Genomic DNA, 12,350 nt, shown 5'->3' on the forward strand with positions numbered 1-12,350 from the left:
ATCTGGCTATAATGTGGACTTTTTCTGTCTAACTGAAAAATGGCTGAAAAAGACAACTCCTGCGAGCGCATTCACAGTGTCTGGATGTTTCATGTATGTGTTTGATGCTGAGACCAATCAATGCTATAAATACACACCCGTATACTTGACTCAATTCAACTCAACTTGACTCGGCTGCTACTGATACCAGCTATTCTACACACTTGTTGCCCTTGACACTTCCAGTACCTGTCAAACTGCAGCTCGCACGCTGAAAAGACTGTTTAGGAGCTCCAAGGCTCGTTGGATTCGTTCATGTACCACGATCAATTCAGTGCTTATTAGCCTGTTAGGTTGTTAGCCTGTGGATAATACTCCTAATTTCTGCTGCCTGGGGACTTTGGAGAGACTTACGGCTGCAGTTTAGTTAAGTTACACAACTTGAGTTATTTTTTCTGATACTGTCTTGATATAACATACATTTGAGTTGGCTTAACTTGACAATGGCATATTGTGTTAGCGTGTCTGCCACTCAGTACTGGAAAACTTGAAATACTTGATACATTAAGAGCTAACAAATTTTCTGGTTTCTGTGGTTGTTTTCACATTGTGTGGCCCATTGCACATGTGCATTAACGTTTCCCTTGCTGGTTCCACCCACACATTCTTTCTCTGCACATAGACTTTACATTTGGATGGCTTCATGCAAATAAAAGTCACTTTTCTAGCCTCTGGCAAAGTTTTCAAATATAAAATCTCCATGGACAATGACTGACCTTGTTTGTAGTTCAAGGTATCTTGTCAACAGTTTTACAGACGTCTCGTTTATAATGGTAATCTATGGGGAAAATGCTTTTTGGGCCACAGTTAATTTTTTTTTTTTGTTGCAATATGACAAAGGACTACTGGGACAAATTGGCAGCAAGATTGAGTGGCAACACTGTATCTGATTCGCTTTATACCTCCATGTTACATCATGGTTAGGGAGGGGCCAGAGAATTCGACTGAATAAAAGATCACAAAAAAAGTGCAAAATTGAACAGAGTGACTTCAGCCTGCAACTTCACTGACGGCTAAGACTGTTGTTCAAAGGCATTTGAGGTGCTAGCTTAACATTAGTTCAGTGTGGGATCAGCAGATACAGAAGAGTATTCCAGTGTAGTCATAGATTTTTCACAGATTTTTGTGGGGTCAAGTGGGACCAGGATCAATAGATGATAATGTGACAGTACATGGTATTTACAAAACTTAAAAAAGTGAATTCATGTTAAGATACTCTTTAATAAATAATACCTAAAGAATGTTTTTTTTTCCCATTTTTATTGCTGCATATTTAGGTACAAATATAAAATGTTATAAAAGAAAGAGTTGAAGCATAGTTTTCAGGAGCTTTAAGACAGCCTTTGAAATTAGCAAGGAGTTGTCCATGAATTTTTGAGATGAAAGAGACTAAGTATATTAAAACAGTGCGCTATGAAAAATTAGTGAGGTTGAGGTGATATTGAAAAATTAATGTTCAACCTTTCTACCCACTGATGGGAAAAGATGAAAGTTTGCATTTGTATAATTGGTATTAATGTGACTTCTAAATATGCATGTAGAAATCACTTGTATATTTTAGAAAGACAAAAATCACAGGCACCATCACTGATAAAGGCAAGAAAAGGTTAGCTTGGGTGAATAATGCATGGTGCTCTGAAGAATAGAGCTGTCTGTTTGAATTTTGATGGATTACAAAAAATTGTAAAAGATAATTCAAGTCAAAATACAGTGTGAGCGAGAAAGATGCATCTGCCACCTGCTCTCTTCAACTCTGCAGCACATTCGACTGCAGGCAAGAAATTATTATCCAAGCATTTATTGCTACTTGCTGTGATGTTTGCTGTGTTCACAAGCATTACAAACCAAAAAAAAATAAAAACATAAAAGAAAAATGTATTAGATTGTCCAACAGCAACAATCTAATACCAGCATCAGATGTTCATTTTCACTAAAGAGAATGTGACAATTAAATGATATTTACAGAAAATACAGAAGAATACATATGCTGAATCCTCTCAAATTCATTTTGGCTTTATAAAAATGTAAATCAGAAGCGTTATGTGTGATGAACATGAGTCAGACTTTGAGGCCCAGAGAGTTATTCATGCATGTCATGACAAAGGTCTGCCCGATTGCCGGATATAAACTGCACCATAGGGAGCTCCAGGGATGGTGGTTTGTATGAGAAGTGAATTAAGTAAAGATGTGAGATCAAAAGCTAGGGAGGATTCAGCTCCCTACTGGCTCAGGAGATGTCTTCTTCTATCTAATAATCATTAAATCCACAGGCAGCACATGGTCCTGTGCAACAGCCCACGTCTAACATTTATACTGTGTGAGTAGAAAAATAGTGATTGTACAGGTGGCACCTTTGTGGACATTAGCTAAAAGTCACAGTGAAACAGCAGATAGATCATCTTTAGTTTCTGTAATGTGACATATTTCTGAATGAAACTTAATAAGTGGAGAAAAGTTACTAGGTATATTTAAATCAAATCCCTCAGATGTGATTGAACTGCTCTGCTGGAGGCATGGCTTAGTGAATATGGATACAGAACTGCATTGAGATCCAGAGCTGTGCATTTTTCAATCAGGGGGAGGATGGTTTAATGAATAAATAAAACATTTTTCCCAACAAAAGAAAAATTTGGCCATGCAAATGGCCTGGTTCTAGGGATGGCAATGCTGGTCTTTTGGCTGGTTCACAGACTGAAATATCTCAACCACTGTTGGATGGATTGCCATGAAATCTTACACAGGCATTCGTGATTCACAGAGGATTAGTCCTAATGACCTGGTTGATCCTGTGACTTTTCCTTTTGCACCACAAGTTTGACATTTATGGTTCAAATAAAATATCTTAACACTCATGAGTTGGATTACCATGCCATTTACAACACAGATTAATGTCTACTCCAGGATGAATTGTATTAACTTTGTTGATCTCCTGACTTTTCCTCTTGCACCATCATCAGTTTCAGCATGTTAGCTCAAAGCACCGCTGTGCCTAAGTAGAACCTCAGATAGCCACTAACATGGCTGGAGGTTCTTAGTCTTAGTCCAGATGCACACTTCCTGCTATGACACCATTCTGACAGTCACTGGGAGAGAAAAGACAGGAATTTCAATACAAAAACACTGAATAACCCTTGTTATATCCTTAACATTATATTAAGGGCTAACTGAACAGTTAGAATTTGGAGAATACATTTTTTATTTCACCACCTTTAAATATTTTAGCTTTATGGTCTTTGATTTCTTTTTTTACTGCTGTGTTCAACAAGGATAACGATCCGCTCTCATGCAGTGACTCCTCAAACCACCAAGACTGGCTAACCCATCAAATGCACGTCACAAATATAGAATAATGAGGTCAACTAAATAGAGGAAATGAATGTAATGAGGTCGGCCTATTTCCTCGATGTATCCCTCCACCATTTGTCAGTATGTCCAGGAAAAAAAATTGCCCATACAACATAGAAAGCAGTACCATAATACTGTGGTCTGTGTGTGACTGTGTATCAGAGTGATGCAGGGTGGGAGGGCCATGGAAATAGAGCTGTTTGAGAACAACTAGGAACAGGCAAATAGACACACTGCTAGCATGCCCTGTTGGCTGTCAGCTCTTCTGGCTCCTCTGACTAATAAAGTTCTGCTGGAAAACCTCTTACACGCTTACGTCTATTTTAAAAATAAGCTTCAATTAATCTATATATTTGTGTATCTTTGTATCTACTTTCATCACAAAAACCCAAGAGAAAATTCTTACTCTGTAACATTTAAAGAGTGAAGGAAAGAGTCAAAGTTGCTGCAGCCAACCTCATCTTTGTGAACTGTCTGTGTTCCTGACTGCAGCCATCCGGATCCCAACACAAGGGATTGCAATGTTTTGCTCAGGCACGGTTATCCGTGTTCTGGCTTTTGCAGGCACTAAATTTGGGATGAAGAGGAAGTCGTCGCCTTACCACTCCATATGCGATGGTTTCGCTGTACATCCTCATCTCAGGGTAGATGTTGACCAGGTACCATCGGAAAGTTTTACACTGCAGCCTCTTCCTCAGAGCCTTCCTCTCCGAGATATCGCCAATATCAATCCCTGAGTCCTGGATTTGTTCAACAGCCACACACATACATGCAAACACAGAGAGTGAGAGAGAGCGAGAGAGTGAGAGAGAGAGAAAGAGAGAGAGACAGATGGACACAAAGCATAAAATTGATTAACCGTGGTTTGTGAAGAAGTGAATCAGATAATGGGCCACTGAGGAACATTGTGGAGCCATTTGTTATGTATTTGAATAGCCTCTGTAGGGTTTTGATTTTATTCTTTTTCTGAGAAACCATCTACTGTATTATTCCAGCTGCGTCATCACACAGCCACATTCAGGGCCAATCTCATCTGACCAGTGCTGGAAAGTACTGAACTTAATTGCAGTTCTGAGGTTCTTGTACATTACTTCAGTATTTCCACATTATGCTCTTTTAGACCTCTTCTTCACTACAAATGTAGTATTGACTATGATGACTGTAGTTACTGATTACTTGACACTGCTGCTTTTCTACTATGGAGTACCTCAAGGGTCTGTTCTTGGACGTATTTTATTTTCTATCCATATGTTACCATTAGGTTTTTAATCTGCTTTTGAATTGGCTGTTTTTTAAAAAATATATCTTATATGAGGATCTCAGTAATATAACGAACGTAAATGACTGTTGTGATTTGGCGCTATAGAAATAAAACTTGATTTGATTTGATTCAAAGCCATCAGATGCTGGATCTGCCAAAGTTTTTGTAAACTGAATGGGGATAAAACAGAGGTCCTCATTATAGGCCCTAATAGCACTTAAATGACCCTGTGGCAAACTCTGGGACCTTTGACCACAAATATCAAATAACACAGAAAATATTTGGCATAACCTTTGATTCTATTCAAAATTTTTCCATGCCAGCTAATCAGTGCTTTCTGGATGTCCCCTGGGCCTGACTTGAAATGAAAGGAGATTGAATTGCTGCCTTTGCATGTAAACTTTGGAATACTTAACCTTTCATTATTAGATCATCCAACTCAATTGGCATTGAAAAAACTTCTTAAGACCCATTTACATTCCCTTTTTTCTTTTTCCCATTTTCCCGTTTTTCTTTGTATTATTATTTTGTTTTTGTTTTAATAGACATTTTTTTTTATAATAGACAAACATGATAAGGTTATAGAATATAATACATTGTTAGGATTAAACCAGTGACTCCCAACGTTTTTGACTTTATAAATAAAGAGAGTTTGTAGAATCAGAAAGTAGTTTACCCATTAATCATCTCACCATCCCTCAGATTTATTCTAAGACCCTTTGGAGGGGTCAGACCCTTAGGCTGGAAACCACTGGACTAAAGAACCTAATGAGATCTAAAGTAGATAAGATAGATCCCCCTCAAGTTGCTACAACAGCAAAATTCTATTTGATGCATCAGTAATAATCTAATAATGTTGACATGATTATGTCACATATAATAATATAAATGATCAGTCACTGTATACAATTGATATATAATGAGAACTTTTACTTTTAATACTTTTATTCATTTAGCTGCTAATAATGCTGTACTTTTACTTCAGGGCGATTTTAATTGCAGTAGCATTACTGGTACTTGCACTTAAGCTGAGTACTGCTTCCACCACTGTTACCATCATTGTAACCATCTGCCCCATATTGTCCACTCTGTTTCATCTAATTTCATTGATTCCTCTCTTTAATAACTCAAAAGCTTGAGTGGGTACAAATGTTGCTGACGACAAAAAGTGAGATGGATGCGGACTTAACACTGTGTGCTCTGTTGATTTTTACACTCTCAGAGGTAAATTAACACTTACAATTTTGCTGTGTAGTTAATTCATGGGGCTAAAGCTGGGGCTAAATTTCATGCTTCTTGAGTACAGACTCTGTTAAATGCCTCATTATTGACTGAATGAATTGCCTGCAGATGTTCATCTATTCATAACGTGGATTTACATATTCAAACAGATTATGCAGGAGAAGAAAAAAAGCTTCAGTGAACAAACATTTGACTTCGCCTTTGAGGGATGCTACATTTAACATAAGACAACATTGTAGGATTATTTATTTTAAATTTACTGAATCCAGTTGAAGATCAAATACAAACCAGTATCCTCTGAACACATAACTCTAACAAAACACAGGCAGCATGTACAGTAGCATAGACCTTTTTTATCAGTTAGATTCATGTTGATTCTCCAGATAGTGAGATATTTTGTGCTATGTGAGTTGTTGACACTGCAGATGCCTTTACTCAGCATCTCAGTTCATGCAAGAAAACCTAAAATAAAGATATTAAAAAGAATAAATTGTTTGCATCTCTGCTGCAAAAAAAACAAAACAGCATAATAGCATAAAATAAATTATGCACATCTTCTTTTCTCTGTATTTCATTTATTCTTTCTGTATTATTAATTATTTTGCTCCCAAGTCACCGCTGTAATCCAGTTAGTTTCTTTTAATTAATCCTTTAAAATTTCATTGTTGTTCTTTGTATTAAATTTTCTGACTGCTAATGTCTCCATTTGGACCCTTTTATTGAATCAAATTATGTATTTATTTATTCTGTGGCACGTATCTAATTCAGACCATTCTGTAAGTGACAAGAAATCATTTCATTAGAGCCTTCTGGAGGTGTCAGGGGCATGATTCAACTGAATGTCTGTGATCGGAGGAGTGCAGCTGATAACCCTCTAATATTTAGATGAGATGCCTGAGAACAGAGCTTCCTGTAGGTCTTGTAGATTTATGATGGTGTCGGTTGATATCATCTGTATTTGTAATTGTGGGTTTGTGCAATATTTTTGCACATATGATTTGCATTTCTGTGTGTTCCCTTTGGATTATGATACTAAAAAGGTACACAAACACACACACACACAACCCCCCACACACACATAATGGTTTGTCAAAAAAATGACTACTACTTAGGTTTTTACCCAGATGTTATGTCACTACACAAATATTGGTATAAATAATATACAGAAATATTGTTTCATTTCCTGCACCCTAAAGACGCAGAGCTGTAAAACATGTTTTCTAGTAGTGAGTACAGCTCAGAATACATCCATAAATACAGAGTTAAGATGTAGATGACAAATGCAGTGGAAATACTAATGGCCTAGTGGTGAAGACACATGCCATATAACTTCAACTTCAATTTCGAGCCCAATTGACAGAAACACAATCTTTACTCAAAAAATGGTGAATTGAAAGGAGCTGTTGGTTATACAGCAGAGTCCTTCCGAGTGATGAGACAATAGTTGAACTACTGAGTTGTAAATGGCACTGTATTTTTAAGGTTTAAGATATGTCATTTCAACTATTTTGTTTAATATTAAAATAGTCTCAAATACAGTCATATATTTGTGACAAGTCAAAAACGAAATAATGACACCTTTGTTCACCTGTACTGTAACACCTACACTGTGTCTCATACTATGAATCAAATATTGTGACAGCATATCACATTGAGACCTAACTTGTAATTTTACATTTATTACTTCACCAACTTAATATGTATGACTTTGACTTGAACTCGTCAGGAAATCAACATGAGGAACATGCTCACTCACCTCCAGGGGAATATTCCAGGCCATGTACACATGGCTTTTAAACTCATCCATCCAAACTTCTGCAACTCTGAGGGCATTTCGCCGCACGTGAGATGTTAGATCCTCAGTGTAAGGTTTGTGAGCACGCTCAATGTGGGCGATGCGAGCACAAGGCAGGACCTCAACACTGCCTCCACACTGCCACACCTGGTTTTAAACATGACAAATATAGAAGAAAAGAGAAAATTATCATCCATCCACAAAAATAGCTTAGCAATGAGTCTGCTCTTCTTTTTGAAGTTCATTTGACAATATTTAGCTGTGGCCTCACACTAACTAAAAGTCTCAATACACACACACATACACATAATCTTCAAGGCTTGAAACCACAGCTGTAACAAAGGCAGCACTATTATGCTATGACATACTGTATAAGTCTTGCACATGATGTTCATCCTTGCTAGATGTTAGTTATTGTGCAGCACTTAAGAAATGTCTAAAGTTTACCTCAGAAAATAAAAAGTTTCAGTCGAGCACAATTCCTCATGATACCTTGGAGCACTACTCTTATGAAAAACATAATCTTACTACTGAGCTATTTCATTAATCTCATGAAAAATGTTATTTTTTTGTGTGTAGAACTGTGAACACTTCCCCTGTTCTATTTTTCTAATCAGTCAATGTACAGTTGTTTTGCATTTTTGTACTCTTTTAGTGCATGTAATGTATGTTTTGAGGCTAGCATTAAACTTAAAACAGACTGTCAGTCAGGCTTGAAACCAGTTAGTGGATCTCGATCCACAGAGTCAGTGCAGTGATGGCATCACTTCTAGGCAACTCAAAGCGTGTACCACACTGGCCGATAAGCACAGGCCCTCCATAACCTCTGCATCTTAATATGTCCTTGACTTTGAGAAAGGAGTCCCTGTGGTGGAAAATGTTCATGTCCGAATGTCCAGGAGGACAAGCCTGAGTCCTTGATGACCAAAAGCCAGTGGCCCTTACTACTCACATAATGAAGACCTCTGGGAGGCACAGGATCCCAAACTTTTCCCAACTGTGATACCTCCATTTAGCAAATGAGGATGGGTGGTGAAAGCAAATACCTTCATAGAGACTAAATGCTATTACAGAGATGCAATTATACTCTTTGTAATAGCTTTTCAGCATCATATGCACATTAAAGTTTTCATATTGTTTGACATTATGTTCTCACATTTCTCTAATCTTTGTAAACTGCATGCAGCAAGGAACAAAGAAACCAATGCAGCTTTGTGAGCTTTTTCAGTTGCAACTTGCACACATAACCACATAATTAGCCTTCTCCATATTCTCCCCATGCATTTCTAATTATCATGAAATTAAGAATTAAAATAGTTGGTTATGTGGTTATGGTGATTTATGAAAGCCCACTTGATTTATATTCTTATTTACATTCTTCTCTGTATTCATTAACAGCCATAATCTCCCATAAGTTATTAACATTTCAATTTATTCTGTCATTTTTTTGACTAGCATTAATACATCAAAAAGGATATGGATTTCTGAGCTACAAAAACTCTGAAAAGAACAAAATGAGAATTAAAGCTTGGAGGGAATGAATTAGGAAATGAATAAGGCCGTACAAGGCTGCTGATTAGTATCTGTAGAATTTGAATGGTATCTCAAAGCAATTCTAAGACTCTGCAGGAGGAATGAAGATCTGCTCTTCAATTTACATGTTCACATTTATATGAGGTCATGAAAGGAGCCTGTGGAGGATGCTCAATCACTAAAATGTGCTGATCTTAACATTCGTCCAGGAAATTTTCAATGAGACTGACAACTGCTGGCTGCTCCTTCTCTACTTCTTCTTGTTTAATCAACAACTGGCCTTCCCTCCAGGGCTGCCTTGACCTGCTGAAAGCAGGTTGGAATAGACTGGAATAGACGTTGCTACTTTATCTAGAAATATAGACAGGGGTTTAAGTGACATTAGGGACTTAGCGTTCGGCAGATTGCAGGTGATTAGAGAGCCTGTTAGATTTATAGGAGGTGTGGTTTTGAAGTCCACTAGTTTATGTCCAGCCAGGGAAATCCTCCGAGTGCAGACTATTGGAGAGATAACTTATTGATGCTGTCTCTTTTAATGTCAATTTATCACTAACATTTGGCATCGTCCTCATTAGTTTTCAAACTGCTGTGGTTACACTTGCTTAATAAACCACACTGTGGTCCAGGGTCACTAAATAACTATCGACCAGTCTCTAACCTTCCATTCTTTTAAAAACACTGGAAAGAGTTGTGCCTCAGCAGCTTTCAGCCAACACATATAACTGTAATCTTTTTATTTAAACTTTTCAGTCTGCTTTCAGGGCCTATTTCTCCACTGAAACTGCGCTTCCTAAAGTGGTAAATGATCACCTGTTTTCTATGGATTCCGATTCCACTGTCCATCCCTTAATCTCAGTGTTGTTTTCTATAATAATACTACATCAGTTTTTACTGATGTGAAATACTGGAGTACCCCAGGGCTCTGTTCTTGGCCCTCAGCTTTTTCTATTTATATTTCACCTCTTGACCACATTACATGCAGTCATGGAATTAATTTCCACTTTAACACTACACTGTTGAGCTGATGACCCTTCTCAAATGATCAAATTAAAGGACTGCTTGTCTGCTGCGAAAAATGTCCAGCTCCTAAATTCAGATAAAACTGAGAAGTGATGGTCTTTGATGTAACAATAACCTCTGACAGCTGTGTAATTTCTCAAAGAATAGACCAACAATGACTTGTTGGTTTGTTATCACTGACAATTATTGTCCTTATTGTGTTTTTCAACTTCTTTTGTAACAATAAAGGCTTGACCTGTTGTTGTTCATTGCATTATGTACATTGTGTTAATACACTATATGTATTTTTTCTTATTGAAGGGGCTTTGTTGTTAAAGGCACTGAGACAAGCCTGAACATGTACTATCTCTATAGTGAGATTTCTCTGGGAGGCAATTGATCAAAAATATATATCTAACATTTGAGAATATGAAATCTGAGGAACATCTTACTTTACTTTCATTTCCCAATTTGAAAATGGACATAAAATTGAGCTTGCATCTCAGCCTGACTAGATATTATATGAGCGACTCATGTGGACTTAAATGTCAGTGCCTCAAGAAAAACGGATTAGTTGTAGCAGCTGCAGTAGTGTCCTGCAACACACTGAAACTCCAGATTGCCGACCGACATGCCCATTCACATGCAATTTCCAGAAACAGATCACTGACGTAACTTTAACATATATTACAGCAATTATAACCAGGAAGCCAGGAGGTATGCTGACAAATCACTTAACCGATTGAACCATGTAATCATTAAAGGGTGTGTATTATGTCCATTTCCAGCTCTATTCTGGGACTTGACCGGAGTAGCTTTGCATGCTTCATAGTTGTAATAAAATCCTTATTTATGTCACAATGCCTGTCATGCAGCTCCTCAGTCGAGCATTTGACCGAAACAGGCAATATTAGCTCTGGGCTCTTTCAGTTCTCCCTCCTTAAGAGCCCACTTTCTTCTGCTTGGCCAACTTCCAGAAGCCTGCCAAGCTGCAGCACCCAGTGCTTGTGAGCAACGAGATTCTGAAAGCAAACTGAAACTACCAGGTAACATCACATAATTGACTGGAAATGACATCTTCTCAATCCAGATTATGAGAGTAGATAGCATGAACATCCACAGCAACAAAGATTACAGCAGGCTGTCTCTGGTAAATTTTAGGTCCATTACCTGCTTATTGTGTGACACAGAGGTGAATTTAGTCTTAACAAGTCAATCACCATCTGTATATAAACATTTTCCTGGTTGGACATGTGGAAAATGCTCACAAAGGTCGGCTGTCAGAAAATACAAAAGGTAACATTGCCAGGAAAATGTTATTCTGTATAGTAGTAGTAGTAGTAGTAGACTGTTTTGGGACAACAAGCTGTGCTTGGAGTGGATGGGCGCATAAACAATCAGCTTATTGCAGAAAAAACCTTGGGAACCTAGTGTTCAGAGCAGCCTTACACCTGAGCTTTTGTCTCACAGAGATTATTGTTACATATATTCACCTCATAAATTAGAACTTTGGCCACATTTAATATGAAAAACATTTGCAGCATATGAGAGAAAACAAGGAAAAGCATTATAGATCCCCTTAAGCCCTGATTGCTAGTTGATGGTAATTTTCCTTATTAAATGTGATACAACGACTACAGGAAACTAATTGCCACGTAGTTTGTTAATTGACGAATCATTTAAAAAGCGAAATGGCCAAAATTAGCTTGTTCAAGCTTCTCAAGTGTAAGGATTTACTACTTTCCAGTTTTATATCATTCTGAATTTATTAATTTAGTGATATTCTGACATTTAATTGAGAAAATGAGTAATTAGTCAACATAAAAAGACATCAATCTATAATCAAAACAACAGAGAGAGTCTGCAACCCTGTTAGTAACTGTCTGAGGCTGTACTTAGGCACATTCATGATTTGAGCAAAATGCTGATTTTTTTATCTATGTATTTATTCGTTTGGATCCCCCAAGGTAGCAACTACTTTTCCTGGGGTCCACTCCACTACTGTTAGCAACAGGCCAAGAAACCTGTGCACAATGACCACGACGATGCTGTCATGCTTCTATTTAGTAGGTATCATGTTCACCATCTAGTTAAGCATGCAAAGATACTAACATTAGCCAATTCACACTGAACACA

The 12,350-nt window shown here is 37.5% G+C and overlaps 1 protein-coding gene across 1 annotated transcript in view; it reads right to left on the minus strand.

The window, feature by feature from the left end:
* The window catches only part of galnt18b (UDP-N-acetyl-alpha-D-galactosamine:polypeptide N-acetylgalactosaminyltransferase 18b), an 81,123-nt gene that overhangs the window by 12,120 nt on the left and 56,653 nt on the right, over nucleotides 1-12,350 (minus strand). The window contains exons 7-8 of the mRNA XM_071490013.1: nucleotides 7,644-7,829; nucleotides 3,987-4,124 (exon numbers count right to left, since the gene is read on the minus strand). Coding sequence (XP_071346114.1) covers nucleotides 3,987-4,124; nucleotides 7,644-7,829 — 324 coding nt within the window. The remainder of the gene's footprint in view (nucleotides 1-3,986; nucleotides 4,125-7,643; nucleotides 7,830-12,350) is intronic.

Source organism: Trachinotus anak, unplaced genomic scaffold (assembly GCF_046630095.1).
Source record: "Trachinotus anak isolate AG129_WGS33_773 ecotype Australia unplaced genomic scaffold, CSIRO_AGI_Tana_v1 ptg000011l, whole genome shotgun sequence".
Lineage (NCBI taxonomy): Eukaryota > Metazoa > Chordata > Actinopteri > Carangiformes > Carangidae > Trachinotus > Trachinotus anak.